Source organism: Pezoporus occidentalis, unplaced genomic scaffold (assembly GCF_034315485.1).
Source record: "Pezoporus occidentalis ecotype Australia unplaced genomic scaffold, CSIRO_AGI_Poc_V1 ctg165, whole genome shotgun sequence".
NCBI classification, from domain to species: Eukaryota; Metazoa; Chordata; class Aves; order Psittaciformes; family Psittacidae; genus Pezoporus; species Pezoporus occidentalis.
The window spans coordinates 204521-222239 of NW_026913477.1; the positions used below are offsets into that span (position 1 = coordinate 204521).

At 42.2% G+C, this 17719-nt stretch overlaps 1 protein-coding gene across 2 annotated transcripts in view; it reads left to right on the forward strand.

Annotated features, from left to right (window-relative positions):
• MAMLD1 (mastermind like domain containing 1) overlaps positions 1-17719 on the forward strand; it is an 81618-nt gene that overhangs the window by 13152 nt on the left and 50747 nt on the right. The window contains exon 1 of one of the 2 annotated variants that reach the window (XM_062613261.1): positions 13241-13264. The exons of the other annotated variant lie outside the window; for it this stretch is intronic. Coding sequence (XP_062469245.1) covers positions 13256-13264 — 9 coding nt within the window. The 5' untranslated portion in view covers positions 13241-13255. Of the gene's footprint in view, positions 1-13240; positions 13265-17719 lie in introns of those variants that run through there. 2 annotated transcript variants of the gene reach the window in all.

Genomic DNA, 17719 nt, shown 5'->3' on the forward strand with positions numbered 1-17719 from the left:
TAGAGAGAATGAGTCACTCGACATTTCTTTATTGAATAGGAGCTGATTTACAAGTGTGTATGCTCCAAGATGAATGTCAGTGGAAGAACTTCTATAGTTTCCTCCATGACCATGTTGTAAATGGGCTTCAGCCTGTTTAATGTAATTCATTCTGTGGCACTTTGCTGTCTTTCGAAATGGAAGCATCATCCTTCTTATGAAGGCTAACAGGCCGATTATCATGGGAATTCTTGATTAGCTTTAATACAGCTCTACTACTCCAGGAAAGCATATTTCCTGAATTGCACAAAGGAAGACTTTTCAAGCACGCCTCCAAATCACTATACTGGAGATCCTGTTGGTAGGTGTGGTGTCTATGATTAATATTTACTCAATGCCTTTCATCTTCTAAGTGCTTTACACAGAACAAGCATTCCATCTTCACAAAAGATGTATGAGTTAGGTGAAGTAAGTTTTACTGTCTTTCTTATAGTAATAAAGGCAGAAAAACTGATGCAAAGAGATTAAAGTAGTTTGCAAAGAAGGCCAGCGCTGAAACTGTGTAATTTCTGGTTTCTATTTCTGTGTCCAGACTAATGTTTCTTCCTTGTGAGTTGAAGCAGCAGGACAAACTTTTCAGTAAGAGCGTCATAAGAACTTGGTGAGGCAACTTAGCAGATATTGCAGTTGCACCTGTAAGATGCACTCTGCCCTGTAGAGTGATTCGAAGTTCTCCTCCCTTGGCACTGCAGTCTCTCAGCCCCCCTTATTGGAGGCATCACCAGGGATTGCTGAGTTGCAATACATGGACCTTTTCTTAGATTAGTATGACTCAGTTTAGTCACTGGTCTGGCTGGACTGGTCTCTTGGAGACATAAGTATGTGTTGAGATTTCTAGAGTAAAGTGTTTCTGCTGGATTGATTCTGTTGAGTGGCATTTGTGATTTAATACAACTCACTGACTTCTTGGAGATGTTCCTTTGGAGATGCACCAGGAAGTGCTTAAATTATATTATTGAATTTTAAGCATGCAAGTGGGCTTGTTAATATGGAAAAATTATTTGGCTTGGATAGGGCTACTTGTAGAGTGTATGCTCAAGTGCATTGCTGAATCAAGGCCCTGTCTAACAGCAAAGGCTGTGTCACCCTGAGCTGTGTACTGGCAGAGAAGTTGTTGGGAGCTCAGAGGTAGTTTTTGGTTTAAAGAACTTCCTATCAAGATGAGCCAGTGGGCAAAGCTTAACATCTGAGAAAATTCTTATCTGAGAAGCATCTGACCTTTTGAAAGAGAAACCTCCTTTGTAGATGCGTACGAGTTGTGTGCACTCTATCAGGTTGTACAGTGGGGTGTCTGGAATGGAAATCCTCACCTGGGGAGGTTGTGCTGGCCAAGCCAGGAGCTCCCTTCCCTCTCTGTGGGGAAGAGCAGTTGCGTTGTAGTTCCTCCAGTCCCACCTTAATGAAGGAAGAGAAGATGCCCTTGCCTGAAACTGGAATCTGCTCAGAGATGGTGGCTGTAGCAGCCGCTTCATTTAGTCTAGATTTGACTATAAATTCAGACTCCTGTTTCATGTGGAGTAACAATTTTCACACTGCAGTGAAGAATCACTTGGCAAGAGAAGGGAGACAGGAGAGCAGAGCAATGCAGCCCTGCTCTCCTTGTAAGGCCATGGTTCAAAATGTTCAATTAGTTGTTTCGAAACGGTGGCTCTTCTCCTTTGAGGAAGGAATGATGTATCAGCAAAAGACGACTAAATTGATGTAGCAAATCAATTCTATGGTAATCCGTTTATTTAAACTTTGGTACTTAATTTTATAAGCTCTTCTCAAGCGTTTCTCTGCTCCCGTTCATTAGCCAGTATTCTTTTACACTATTGCTGGAGGTTTGTGCTGCAGATAGCAAAATGGTCAGGACATGCCACTTGAAACTGCCTCTAAATGTAATTCTAGCAGGTCTGCAATGATAGTGCTAAAAGAAGAGCTATTTAGTGGCATTATTAATGGGCAAAGAGTTCAGGCAGGATTATGAAAAAGTAAATTTTTATTAAGAGTGGAGGAGCTAGAAGAATGGACTGATTGCCCTGAGTCCTCTGGGCCCTCAAGCAATCAATTTTCCTTTCTAGTATTCAGTTACTTGCTAATTGTATTGATTTTTATCAAATATGTGTACAAATCAATTTTATATTTTAGTGCTGTTAAAAGCTTCTTTACTTCCTTGCAGGCAGTGCTGCTCTGATCATTCTCATTGTCTTCCTTTATTTTAATGCTTTTATCTTAATGCATATTTTCATTAGGACACGCATATTTTCCTTTAGGACGTTTGGCTGGGTAGGGATTTTACCTGGATGCTCAGGGTTGGAGCAAACAAGCATCATGGGGATGGACCTCTGTGAACCCAGTGGAACTGTCTGCTGGAGTAAAAATTGCAGGAAAGGGATGTGTTGTGTTGTAGAATGGGTGGGTGCAAGCGGGCATATAGTGTGACCCCTGAAGAGCAGGAAGCACTGCCAGCACAGGAGGTGAATTGTGTTGCAGAAAGGTTGTAACTAGAAACAAAGAAGGGGATAAATGCTGAACATGGTGCACTCTGAAGGAATAAACATGAAAATGAAGCTGGGGTTACAAAAATGAAATTCCCGTTTTATCAGTCTGGCCTCCATCCTTTCTGAAACCGAGTCACTCGGGCACAGTGAAGTGGAAGCTGGAGACATCTCTAAGCAAAGTGAACGTATCGAGCTCTGAACAAAATAAAACAACGTTCTCCAGTTGTGTTTGTTTATGCCTGTGGCGATTTAAATTGTTCCTGTCAAATGTACCTATTTTCCGAGCTTGCACACGCTCGCACTCTCTAACATAAGCTGTGCAGTTTAGAGTTGAGGAGAAGCTCTCTGGCTGTGTGTAAGTCTGAGGAACTGGCTGTCATAATTGAAATGTTTGGGGCATGTCCAGCGCTGCTGGAGATGGTGGTGGGGACTTTGAACTTCTAATGGTGCAAGCAATAGGCATGAAAACAAGGAGAGTTAGAGCTCTGCTTTTCCTCTTGCTTATGACTTAATATTACACTGCAGAGTTTATGATGCTGTGTTTTCTGCTCTTATTGCTAAGGTACTTCAAGAAAAAAAAAATACTTACCCTTTTCTTCTGGAGGGAACTGTTGCATTAGCAACTGCCCAGGTTCTTACGCATATCCAGTAAAATACACTTAACGTTAAATAATCTAGAAACATAAAGCATTTTATATTAAACTCTGATCGCTTTGGTATTTTTAGTTTTGTTCTACTCCCTGATTCCCCTGATGTTTCTTCATTGCACCATGATTCCAGTTGGGAAAGCCAGCAGAAACCACAGGTCATTCAGCCCACCTTGTCTGCCAGTGGCTGCTCCCAAAGGCTGTGGTATGAGAAGACATAGCCAAGCCCTCCTGCCAGTTCAGATGGCATGTAGGAACCTGGGCTGGGCTTCCCTGGGAGGCCCAGACAAGAGCTCAGTAAGAAGCAGGTGTTGTCTGGGCCCCCATAACATGATTGTGCCATGCTCCCTTGCTGCCATGATGGCTTTTATTGCTATGGTGCGCTTGATGTTTCCAGACCCAGTGTTGGCACCACAACCGTAATCATCAGTATAATGTTTTAGAAGCTGGTTAGGAGAAACCAGTCTTATTCTCCTTCAATGTCTGTGAGCAGTGAGATTCCTCGCTGCATTCCCAGCTGGAGCAAGGGGCTGTATTCTGCCCGTGTGACGGGCAGCTGGCGGGCACTGTGCCCCAAGGGCCGAGGCTCCACAGGAGCAGAGCCTCTGACAGTGCTGCCTCTGGCTCAGCATCAGCTCGCAAACTGTGAGTGTGGTTTTGTCATTAGGTTTATACAGCACCTCTTGTATGAGGAATCACAAACTGGATAAGCTGTATGAGGGGTCATTATAACACAGAGAAGATAAATGTACTGGTTCTGCTGGAGGCTGTCCTCAGGCTGTTTGTTATGTGTCTCTAACACTGTCACTACATCACACACTTCCTCGATCTCCGTATTACCCTACAAGCCTGTCTAATGGGATCCTCTGTTGCTGATTCCAGCTTACCCTGACCTACTTTTTTCTTGTGTCCCAGCAAGCTGTCAGGAGCTATCAGAGCACTGGGAGCTGAAATAAACACTCACTGAGGGGAAAAGCAAGGCTGTCTCTGGTGAATTTAATTAGCTTTGTTTAACTGGCTTGTTTGCTTTGTAAATCACATCATTTTTAGTCAAATTTAAGGGATAAAAAAAATCTGTCATTAAAATCAAATGATGCACAACATTATTAAAAGTCAAGGGGTTTAGAAGTTCTGCACAAAAAGTGATTTGGTTTGTAACACATTTGCAGCCTGCTGAATATCTGGGGGGAAAGAAGGATGAATTTGAGATGCTTTTTGGTTTGGGGACCTTTCTTCAGACAGGAGGGAGATTGTTATTGAGTTGATTTCTTTACCTTTCCTTGAATTTGAGGGGGAAAAAAATTGCCTTTTTTTTTTAAAAAAAAAAATCAAGACTTGAGTGTTTCCATCAATATTGCAAGCTTGCTGGATAACATTTTTGAATGCAACAAAAGATTCTTACTGTTTCTTTCTGCCCTGTGGCCTAAGCATCAGTATATTATCCATAGTTTGAACCCCTGCTGTTGTGTGAGGCCATGGTTGAAATCATGGCTTCCCTCTGCACTTTTGTTGCATTTTAGCGCATTAGAACAGAAGCCATTGTAATTTTGGCTCTGCCAGACAAATGAATCACTGACTCAGCCAGTCATCACTGGGTTGAATTTGAAAGTGCTTATAGTGTTTTTATCAGACAGTACATTATGTCTTTCAGGTGCTTTACCGTATTTCAGTGTGGCACATATTTCTTTTAACAATTGATGTTCTTGCTCTTGTAAGCGTTGGGTCTAATCCGCTTGCTGTTAAAAATGATAAAAGCCCTATGAATTCCTAATATGTCTTATCAAAATCTGGCTAAAACATAAATGCCTGACCCCAGCTTCTGATTCTTCTTCAGCAGAAATATGTTTCTTCCTTGCACCATGCATGCATATTGATAAAGCCTTCTGAGTACATGGCTTATAGAAACACACCCGTCCTTGTGCTGAGCTGCAGCACAAACAGAAAAGGATTAAAGGACCACTGAGAAGAAATAGGTATGGATGAACTTGCAGTGTGCAAAGAGGGAAAATACAGGATAAAATGACTACCTGAGAGTACAAGGGGAATTCAAAGTCTGTTTCACAAAGCTGCAGTTATTTCTTCCAGTCCTTTGAAAAGGGTGTAAGATTGGCCAACCTGTACTACTGCACTGAGAATTACTCATGGTAATAATTTAATTGAGAAATATAATGAGCAGCCTGATTGCCCAATGTCTTCTGAGTAACTCCTAACTTACTGGTCACTGCAGGGTTTCAAAGAAGGAATAGAGAAATATCTTTTCCTCAGTAGGTGTTTTGGAGGTCATTTGGCTCCCGTGGACCATGTGAGGCAGGAAGCATTCTGCTCTGCCGGGGGAACGGAAATCTTACCAAAAGAAACACACTCGTATAGCAGGGGAGTAGGGTGAACCATCCCTAAGCTGTTGAAGTCAAGTGTAAGTGACAGCAGTGGAGAATGAGGCAAGGAGAGCTGGGACATTCCAGTTGAAGAATCACAACTCTTCAATGACTCACTGATTGGAGACCAGAAAGTTTGAAGTATTATAACTTCAGAGACTTTGCTCACATTCTCCTGTTTTACCAGATCCTGTCTCTCCTTTGTGGATTGAGGTCTTAAGTATTTTTGGCATCTGTAGCTGAGATACATAGAGTGGGAGGAATACAAGTACTCCTGGATCACTGCTCCAGGGGAAGCGGCTAAGGTGCATATTGTGGAGCTTTTATCATAGGCATGGAAGCAGACATGTTTTATAATCAGATCATGTGTGAACAGCAAGAAAAATTTTATGGTCTTAATACCCTAGCAGAAGATGAGTGGTGGAGCAGTGAGATAATGAGGGAGCAGCTAATGCTCATTTGGATCCATTAGCTGCTGTATGCAGCTTCCTGCAGCTGAGAACTGGGTGTGAGGGCAAGGAGACTTGGGCCCTGTGGGAAAGTGGAAATTTAGTGTGTTTAGCAACAAACACATGATGAATAGATGTGTGCGTGTCATAGTGCCATAGTACCTCCATTCATCTCCCCAGCTGCCAGGGGAGCAGGGAGCGGGAGGGCGGCTCATGATCGGAGGGCACATTTGCTCTTGGTGCAAATCAGGAGCCAAGAAAGGACCTACCCCAGCGCCTCCCTCTGCACTTAGACGAGTGCCTGGTGTGGTTTGGGCACCCCTTTAATCTGAGCAATAAGCACTTCATTGCGAGCGCCTCATATCTGGCAGAGGTTGTTCTGTTAAATGATGCTTTGCTTAGAGGACACTGAAAGGGGCAAATGTTCGATAAGACTTGAGGTGTTTAACTTCAGTCAGCCTCCTCCTACCCACTATTGACATACCAAGGGACCCAATGAGGCATGTTTAATGACACACACACTGAGTTCACAATTAGTCTGCAGACAGTGATTTTTTGATTTTTTAATTTTTTTTTAGTTTCTTTTTCTTCTGACACAGCAAGGAAAGATTTGATCCTGCAAAAGGTCTCAGTAGCTGTCACGTGAGCAGGGCTGGGTTTGGGGTTTTTTTCCGTTTTAAATGCAAGTGGAATGTTTTTATCTTCTAGGTCAAATGATTTAATCTGATGCTCTAATGTTACATGGTTTAGCAATCTTGCTTCCCTTCAGCTTGTAATGAGTGACAAAGGTATGGCTTCTTGCTTGATAAATGGGTTAACGGTATTCACAAGGCAGGTAATAGAAATCCATACTAATAGGTGGAAATTGGCTCTTGATGCCAGGCAGGAGAGTCTAATGAAAGTATTATTGTTTTAGCTTCCAGCTCCTTTGGAAGCTGAAAGCTAAATGCCTGTATTACATTCTTATTACCTATTTATCACACCATATAGCTGAGTGAATGTTTATTAAATTGCATTCATGTTTAATGCTTGTTTGTATACTTTTCCCTGACTGTGTTCTCCAAGGAAATTTTCTGGAAGCATTTCAGAAATGCACAACTATTTTGCCATTCTCTTTTTATAAAGTAAAACCATTGTTGCCAACTGTCAATATACAATTGCTTTGGAAATTAAATTGTTTCCTGCTAAGCTGTAAGAACCAGCTAAACCTGCTCTATTTAATTTAGGAAATAAATATTTAAAAATCTGAAAAACACACAGTGTTCTTGGGTAGTGTTGATTCTATTCTAGTGTTTGAAAATACCCAAGATCCCAAGAGTTGGGCTTACCTAGTTTCAGCTTTAATTTAGCATTAAATTGCTTCATCAGGGATTTTATATATGACCTGCTGTATGTTTGTGATTCTTTTGAGACTCTTTAAAATAGTACCGAATACCATCAAAGACAATAAATTAGGAGCCTGTTTATTAATACACCTACTTACAACGCTTCCTCAGTTTTGCATCCTTATTTTCTTCTTAAGCAGCACTTTCAATTCATTCCATCCAGATGAAAAGAAAAAAAAAAAAAAAAAAAAGAAAGAAAATTAAAAACAAACAGAAAAACTCAAAGCCCCAGCACAGCTCAAGTATTTCTGCATAGCTTTGACCTGGAGAGTGCTTGGGATTTCAAGGGCTTTCTGCATGTTATTGGAGGAAAGGGAAAAAAAAAAAAGGGAAGGTAGGCCTGCATTTGCATTTTCTTCTACCTGTGTTAGTCACAGCTTGTCCCCCTCATCAGAGCACTGTGACCATGCAGCATGGTGGGGTGATGTGGCTTCAGTCACAGTGTGAGTCAGGAGAGGACCATGGCTGGTAGGCAAGGACTCCTGGTTGCATCTCTGTCTCGTCTGGAAGAGTCACACCACTTCCTTTCCTGACCCAGCATCCTGCCTTGATGCCTGTGTCCTGCACTTCCAAACCAGACAAGAGGGATGCCAGGCTTTTCTGGAAGCTGTATTTACTGGTCCTGGGCTCCAGACACCCATGGCTGGAAATCTGCGCCAGTTTAGTTAAGCAATCCCAAACAAGAGGTTTGATTTTCACTCTCACACTGAGAAAGAGTTGTGGTCACCAGCTCAATGGCCAAGTGGAGACCAGTGATGAGTGACGTTCCTCAGGGGTTGGTGCTGGGACTGGTGCTGTTCAGCATCTGTCGTCAACATGAACAATGGGATTGAGTCCACCCTCAGTGAGCTTGCTGATGACACCAAGCTGTGGTGGAGTCAACAATGTTGGAGGGAAGGGATGGGGGCTGGAGGGACCTTGACAGGCTGGAGAGGTGCCCCATGCATACCCCATGAAGTTCAGCAAAGCTAAGTGCAAGGTACTGCACCTGAGTTGGGGCAACCCCAAGCAGCACCACAGGCTAGGCAGCAAATGGATTAAGAGCAGGCCTGAGGAGAAGAACCTGGGGATGTTGGTCAATGAGAAGCCCACCGTGAGCCAGCAGTGTGTCCTTGCAGCCCAGAAAGCCTGGGATTGTGACCAGCCAGGCCAGAGAGGGGATTCATCCCCTCTATTCCACTCTTGTGAGACCCCACCTGGAGTACTGGACTCAAATGAGAAAGGGGTTTTTAATCAAAGGCTTTGATAGCTCTTGTCTGCTTGAAGTTTAAGTTCAGTGGAATAGTGTATTGATCCATCAGTTCAATTGGTTAAATACTGATATTTGAACCATGCTTACTTAGTCATATTAAGAATAAACAAATAAATCAGAGCTGCTACGTGCATTTCAGCTCTACTGTGCAGATAATGCTAACACTCTCACGTCTGCAATGAGTAGGTTAATCACTTGATCACTTTTCCTAAAATTTTGCTGCCACTGCCTTTAAAGAGCTGATCTTTGTAATTAGTGGGCCCTAAAAAGGCACAATGAACAGACTTTCAAGTTCCAAAGGCTGAAAAAAATCCATATAAAAGAATGCCATGTTATGCTGACATACCTCATTTACGTTATTAAGGCAACAGAACAATTCAAAACACGGTTGTAATCATCCTACCAATTTTTTTAATGGTAGGAAGAGAAACAATAAATCAGTCTCCCAGAGTATGTGGAGTATATGAAAAGGTAGTGCTGTGAACAATTGTTAGCAGGCTTACTGGGTATTGAAATTTCAGCTGCCTTGCATCAGCAAATATTATTAACATTAAATAAGAGCCACCAGAAGTGTTCCTTAGCTTTTATATATGTAAAAAGTCTATACTCTAAGAGAAGTTAATACGTACGTGTGTGTATATAGAGAGAGAGAAACTCCACCTTTGTTAAGCATTTTCATTGTCATGGGAATAAGCTCTTTAAGCTGTTATTCTTTCAGGTTTAATAATCTTAAATTCCTTTTCAGTACTTGCACCTATGCTTTACTTTTGCATTCACTCAATTTGATAAAGGCCCCATGGAGTAATTAGTTTCATTTCTGCTTGTGGCTGGTCTCTAATAGTTTTCATTCTTTTGGCTTCTCATATCTTGGTCAGTGCTTTGGTATGTTTGCTGTAAGCACTGCAGGGAATGATTGTTCTCTTTTCTGTACCCCAGTAAAACACACTGCAGCTCTTTACTGGTTCCCCATCTGTAACACCTTAAAAATACACATCTGTTTCAGTCAAAAATTCATACAGTGCTTTTTTAAATCTTATTGAGAGAAACACTGCATTAGATCCTTTTTCATGTAGTGTAACAGTACAGCAGAATTTATAGCATTGGAAGTCACCTGAAAGACACCCATAATAACACGAGTGTTTTCTGACCTGCCTTAGTTTATTCTCTTATTCCAGGCATCTGTGATTGCCTGTGTTATTTTTTGTTTGTTTATTGAAGTTCTTTAGGCTGAGACTTTGACAGTTGGTGTTTGGGCAAGTCTTTAATAGGAGTTCCTATTTTCTGCAGTTGTTTTCTTACTCTCCAACACTTTCCAACAGTTTGTGCATATTTGAGCTACGTGCGTTTGGATTCTGTCCTGGGAAGTCAACATGAAGTGTTTAGCCTGAGGTAGAGATCTTGTAGATCCTGCACGTAACATGAAAGCAGTTCATGGGACTGCAAACAACAGCACAACTACTTACAGGTTTAATATGTTTGGATAGGGAATGCCCAAGAAAAGGTATTTTTGAGCCCTGTGTTGTTTGTTAAGTGTCACTGACGCACAGCCGAGGGCCTGAGGAAAAGTTCAGGAACAGAAGAGCTTGACAACACAGAGCGAAGGGAAACTTGCCCGTGGAGCATTTCTGTTGAGACAGTTTGTCGGCTGCTTATTGATTGCGCAGGTCATTGGTGAAAGGTCAACAGCTCTGCTGTGCTGGCAGATAAAGATAGAGGAATGGCATGTTGAGGTCACATTGGAAAGGAATTCAGTCACGCTAAAGAAAGAGCATTTTAAACCTTTATTTACTCAAAATGGGTTGTGAGGTATTGAGCTTGCACATTTACAACCCTTCGGTGTAAGATTAAGAAACCTTATTCTTGGCTTTCCTTAGGAGTTTTCCCCTTTGCTTTACAATGCTTTCAGAGTTGAACAATTTTCAGATTCTCACTGGATTTCCTTGGGCCTGCTTGTGTTTCTTGCAAAGCATTAGAAGGGTATTTCTTTGCGCAGAGAAAAGCTGGTAATTTTTTCTGAACTAGCAAATTTTGAAGTGATTATGTTCTGATTAATTTATGTTTTTTCCCTTTTTTCCTCAGTGCCTTTAGAGTGCTGAGCACTCTTTATGCAGTTTATTTCTATTGTGTTTTGCTTTTACCCTACTTGAAGGTAACTTGCATGGCAGAGCTGAGTTTATTTAACACTTCTGAAAGGTAAACTGTTTATGTTCAGGACAGAGTTTAGATCAGAGGGATGCAGGTCTTGCCTGAACAAGGTAGTTACACTGTTATCAGCTGGTGTATGCTGGGGTTTAGACAGGCTGAGTAAACCCGCTCCTTTTTATTTACCTTCATTAGGAACCAATATAAATGAAACCTATGAGGCCATTATTATGCTTTAGAAAGAATTATAGAAACAGTTTAAATTCACACTTTAATCTGATGCAGATTTCTTGTGCAGGTAAGGGTGAAGTAAATGGCTTGCTGTTTTCTGAAGTGGGAGCCAAAACACCTTCGGATAAGCGTGATACTTGATGCAAAGTCCTGATCCAGACCTTCCCTGTCACCAAATTCCACTTAATCCCTGGAAGTGGTGCAAAGTCTTCTCAGTACAGGGAGCTACACTCGGACAAGGATTAACCTTGTGGAGAGACACCTCTGCAATCCCTTGGCAAAGTGGGTGGCAAAGAGCATGCTTGTTTCCTTTGTTGGGTTTGGTATGAAGGCAATATGAGAATAAGATTTGCTTGTATAGAAGATGTGAGAAGAGGTTTGTATGTTTGAGACAGGGTTGCTTTGACTGATGATTTTAATATTGCCTCTTATTCCGGGTGTCTCAACTCCAAAATTACATTTAGAAAAAAAATCCATGTCTCTTTCTCCAGTGCTTCAAAGCCCCTGAGTTTATGATCAGTGTAGATTTTATTAATATTTTAATATTAAAACTAATAAATCCTGCCTGTTAGATCTTCTGAGAGTGCTCAGGTAGTTTGCTTCCCCCCCCCCCCCCAGCCTTGGCACCAAGCACTGTGTAAAGATAAAAACTTCTGCTTTCATGCAGTTCCATGAAGACACTCAGAACTGCTCTAGAAAAGATGTGAAGGAGCATGTCCAGGCACCGGGCATGTCCTCACTAACATCCTTGTGTACCCTCTGTCACCACTGCCAGCCAGGGCTTTGCTAGCTCAACTTTATAGGTTGGTATTTTCAAGTGCAACCTTCTGTACCTCATACGGAACACAGTAAAAGAATTAAATGTTTCACCTGTGTTTCGCAGTTGCCTTATCTCTGCTCTTCTCCAGCAGCCCATGTATGAGGGTGGAAGGTGATGGTGTTCTTCCAAGCTCTGCCCATGGAGCAGAGTCCACCAGCCAGAGGTGGTTGTAACAGGACAGAGGCATAGAAAAGCTGCTTCCAGCTGTTGGTGTAATACGGCTATGGTGGGGGCTGCATTTTGGGTGAAGTTCTGATACTCTGGGGAAGAAAGCTTTCCAGAGGCTAAGGCTGGTGTGATGCTGAGTGCAGGATCTATTTGCCGCTAATGTGTGGCAGTACTAAGACTCCTTTTAGGGCTTCTGAATAGTGGAGGAGAAAGGTAAGGGATGTGTATTACATTAGAGCGATAGTAACTGTAATAGAAAAAGATCAAAGTAAGAATTATTAAACAATTTTAGTTTAATTTATTAAGAAAAACTAGTCTAGAGGAGGCAAGGGATACACTGCAGCTTGCCTGCAGTTGCTGAATCACATCCTGCTCCATCCAGAAGTAGCTACATGTTGGCACCTAAATGCTGTTGAGTCACCTCTGCAATATGAACTAGTAATTTACATTCATACACTAGAAGAGTATCTCTGGGTCTTTTTATATTACATATATACAAACATATTTAGGTTGAAATCATTTTTAATGATTTATATTTATATAAATATATAAAAAATATATTTATATTTAATCATTAAAAATAATTTCAACATAAATATATAAATATAAATCATTATTTATATATAAATATAAATCATTATATATAAATGTAAACCATTTAAAAAAAAAACACTTTCACAAGGGGAAAAAAACCCTACCCAAAATTCTGGATGGTGTTAAGATTTCCATTGTCAACAGGCAGGGAGAGCTCTGTGAGGAGCCTGCCCCGTGTAGCTTTTGGGAGAAGGTGCAGAGATCAGATACCCAGCTGGCAGTGTTGGCCAGTGCTGAGGGTGCAGGAGCTCCAGCTCTCTCCTTTCTCATTATCATCTGGTCCCAAAACCTGAAGCAGAGCCTGGGGAGCAGAGTCCTACAAGTACCAGCAGAGTAACTTGCCAGCACCGTGCCCAACCCACCGTGACTGTTTTCTGGTGTGCGTGCCCTCCTCTTTGCAGAGAATCGGGCCTTTGTCTGAGCAACTCCTTTCTCCTTTTCTTTTCTTTCTCAAGTTTTCAGCTGGCGACTGGGAAGGCGGGAGGCACGGGGGGCAGCCTGCAAGGATGAAGCAGCTCATGAAAAGAAAGCTGCTGAATAGGCAGATTGTTTTATCTGGATGGGTGTTGTGCTTCTGACTCTGTTGCAGGGGAAGGTACAGTAGAAACAGTGTTCTGGCTCCTGCACCCCTGCTCCAGCCAGCACATCACTTTTTCTCCTGCTGCTTCTGATGCTCTGGGTGTGTTATCCTTTTCCTCCTCCTAAAATCCATTCACTGCTGATGACATTTCTATTTAGTAATAGCTGTGTTTACACACCGCAAAAATGGGAACTAGTCTCAAGGATTCTGCAGATCTGTGTGCCCCTGTGAAGTGGTATTTCCTATGGCAGTTGGCTACAAAAAGGTCCTGTGTTTCCAACCTTGTTTGTTTAACAGTGGGAAGAAATCTGGGAAGTTGCCAATAAATCATATATGTAGGCTTTAAAAGGAAATTGAAAAGCCCAGGCTTGGAGTGGGGATCCTAACTTGCTCTGATGTTGTCCAAATCTCTCACTTCTCTCTTTATCCTTCAAAAATACTTTAGGAATAGCAGAGGCTCTGGCCAGCTGGTGGTCACTTTTGTAGCCCGTGTAATCCCAGGCTCCAACATCAGATGTGCTGATAGTCTCAGAAATGGAGAGCTCATGGCCTCTGTATTATGACAGGTCATCAGGCACCACTACGTGCTGCAGGATTTTGTGCTGTGAAGGCGAAAGAGCAAAAAAGGATGTATAATTTTGTAAAAGAAGAAAAAAATGATGGTAAATTTAGCACCTCAGCTCCAACACTGCAAGAAGCAGCAGGAAGGTGGGATGTTTGTGTCCAGGCAAAAAAATCCTGATAAGTCCTCTTGGTTCATGGCCCTTGGAAAGAGAATTCCTCATCTGATGTGACTGGGATTTTTTCCCATCCTAAACTGTGTCAGTGAGATACTGAAATGTTCATCAGTGGCTGGAGGAAAAGAATAGGGCTGTTGGCTTCTTTCGTGCTGAAACTGTGATTTAAGAGTAAGGGGGGCTTTAGGGCTGCTACAAGTTTTCTGGCTTTTCATCTGAGAATAAAGTGCTATGGCATCCCCTGCTCAGAGGTGGAAAAACAGCGAGCAGGACTCTCTGCAAACACAATGGCTCTATCTCGCTCTATTATGCCACAAAGGAGTGGCTTGCTTAATCTCTGAAATTAATAGAGCAGAGAGGAAACGGCTTTTAAAGAGATGTGTGTCTGCTTCCTTCCTGTGCATAGCACGGGGAGCCTGGGGCTGTGAGGTAATGTCATTTCACATAACTAGAGGGCTCTTCTTATAAAGGACAATTACAGTAAGTGTAGTGAGTCTGGAATTTTTGACTTTTCGGTGGTTTTTTCCTGCTGTGGTGGTGGGGATTTTTGCTTAAAACCCGGTACATGGTTTTGGTGAAAGATGATGCTGTGAGAGTTTGTCCCACATTTGATTTTCAAGAGATATTTATTTAGTTATTTATTTTGGTCCGCCTCTTGTTTAGTGACATCAGAGAGAAGCCAGCCTGCTGCTCCATTCCCTGTCGTGCCTGGTACAATAGTCTAAACGTGATTTGAGCCATTGTCCTAGGAGAAATATCAGTTCAACCAGAATTAACAGAGTGTATTCTGGTAGAAGAGCTCCTTTTTCACACTGTGTTGGCCCTTTATAGCAGCGTTACTCTTGGTGTGAAGCCAAATCAACTGATAAGCAATGGACTAGATTTTCCTGCACATGGTCAAGGCTGCTTACATCTACCCGCAGGTTTTTAGCCTTAGGAAAAAGACCTAGCACTTACACAACTACATCCCACCTAGCCATTGTCGCTTCAGAGAGAGTGACAAGAGGAAAAGAGACTGGCTTTTAATTGCTTCACGGAGAAAGATGGGAAGACCAGGAGGAGATACTGTAGGGACCAGGGCTCCTGGCTATTATGCTGCCTCCAGCCCCTTTGACTTGGGAACAGGGGGATGGTTCGCAGCATGTTTCAGGAGCTGACTTGAGTTGGACAGATAAAGCTTTGCTCCGCTTTCATTCTTTAACTTTTGTTAATAATTCATGTGTGATACCGCACAGTAGAAATAGCCCTCCAACACTGCATTTTAAACCACTGTCTAGAACACCATAACATAATCCAGCCATGTTGTGTATTTTGTGCATTTATTCAAGAGAAAAGGTGCATAAAGCAGTTGGTTTTTGAGTCACAATCAGAGGTAATCTATAATAAAATTACTATGTATAAAATGCAGGGCAGTTTGTTCCCCAGTAGCAGCATGATGTATTTTACATGTGAACAATAGGTGGTTACTTTGTAGAAAATGTGTTTTTGATGTAAAGATTATCAGTGCTGCCACCCCTCTTCCCTCATTTATTACTGGACTCACCACAGCAAAATTGCTGAGCTCCAAGTGCTTTTTTAGCTTTCATTCAGCTGCATGATTTGTAATGACTGTGGTGAGCTGGGGAAAGGAGGAAGTTTAAATTTGGGCAGTTGTACATCTATCCACAGTTAACGAGGCATCTAATTTCTCTGCAAATTCAACACAGCTTTAACACAGTCCTGGCTGTAGCTTCAAGTATGCTGCACTAATTTTCAGTTTGTTTCTGTACCTTTGCTGTTATCTATGTGTGTTAAGAGCAATCTATTTTGGATTTTATATATCTGAAAGATCAGATAAAGAACTGGCTTCGTATCAGTGGCCCTCAATAATGGTGAGTGAGGCTCAGCCACCTTTTGCCTGCCTGACTCCACACTGCCTATGGATGCTCCCAACCGGATACTGAGATCATATCACTGCAGTGTCCTTTCCCTCTTGATGTGTTTGCAGGAGCACCAGGTTGCCATGTCCGTCTGTCTGAACCATCACTTTAACACCCTGAGCCAGATCTCCCTTCCAGGTGTCAATAAAGCTTAGGTTCAGAGTTACTGCAAGTGCCTGGAAGCAGAGACCATTTTTTCTTCTGGTTTTGGGCTGGTACCTAGCACCAACAGTTGTGACCTTCTTTGTTATGCAAGGAATTACTGTGATACACATAATACTAAGAATGGATGGCAGCACAGCACAAGGTGGGATGGCTACAGTCTAAAATAGAAGATGGCATAATGAAGTTCTTAGGCTAAATGCCAATGTAAAATTAGCATTTAACTTCCCCCTTAGTGTTTGCCTGTTAATTGGGTGTCACTGTCTCTATTGGCATAGTTTTTGGAGATTGTTAGAGCAATATTAACATGATTGCAATGCACTGCATAAAATTGTAATATCTATCAAAGCTTTCTCCTGGTGGGGGCTTGGATCATCCAGCCCACAGCTGGGAATGGTGTTATTTTACTTGTTCTATTATAGACATCTAGACACATACACAGCCCTCAGACTTACAAGAATGTGTCTGCAAGGTAAAATAATAAGTGTATACCAGACAGTCTGCAGGATTATAAGGCTATTTAAATGAGAAGAAAAAGTTGGGGGCAGAGATGAGAAAGGAGGGAATGATATTGCTTGTTCTCTCTTTCACTTTCCATCTAGGACTTCTCAAACTGGCTCAGGGCACTTGGCTTTCTCAAAGCCAGGTCCGAGCATCTTGGAACAGATTGGGTAGAGAGGATTTCCACCACATCCTTTCCTTGGACTCTTTTTTTTTTTTTACTAACTTAATGCAATGTCTTTCAGGAATTTCGATGCCAGATTTCACCAACTTGCGGCCAGAGCTTCTCTGAAATCCTGTGAAGGTCTGGGGTCCAGTGCAGGGGGATTGCTTGTTCCTTGCATATCACAATGCCTCCCATTCCCATACAGTCACTGTCTCTCTTTGGGGTCCCCTGGGATGTGGGGACCCATCCAGCTGGCCTGTGATAGCTCTGCCCCTTCATTTTCCCCAGCTCCATTTCTCTCCCCACTTATAACTGACATAGAGTCAGAGGGAAGCTGGGCTAGATGCAGGCTCTGGGCTCCTGTGCCGTACACCACAGGAGGACCAGAAGGCAGGCAATTTGCATTTTAATAACTCCCTCATTATGTATTTGTCTGATCTTGTCAATATTTTTGCATTTTTTAAGTTTTGCTGACTGCAGACATTGTGGGCTATCAACTCAATACCTAGATTGCGTGGTTTTAAACACCTCAGTTATAAATCAGAGCAGCCCATTTCTATAGTCCAGTGCTTTGGCTGGAAAGCAGCTAGATGTCCTGGAAAGTCCTAGATGTGGAAGGGAAAAGATTTGAGGAAGGCATTGCACACAGATTTACCATTGTTAGGAATTCCTTCATGAACACACTTAAAATATGGGAGATTGATCCTTTTTCAGAAATAAAAATTACAGAAATTAAACCTTCACCACAGGGTGTAGCCTCACCTTGCCTGTCAAGTGAGCTTGCTTCTTCCCCCACCGAGTGGATTGCCACAGACTTCACCTCCAATTTATTCCACCTGTCTGATGAGTTTGGGGTTTTTTGTTTCACCTAAAGCTTGAACTAATGGCAAAAACATTAAATGCAAATTGCACTTTCAGGGCCCCCCTTCACTTGCAAGCACAGCTTGAGCTGCAGTTTATGCTAGGTTTACCTCGATTGTTGTCTAAGGCTTTGGAGTAATAAATGTTTTTGTTAGACACATACTTTCTCTTCTGTGTAGTGCACTTACTTGTACTGCACATGGGGTTT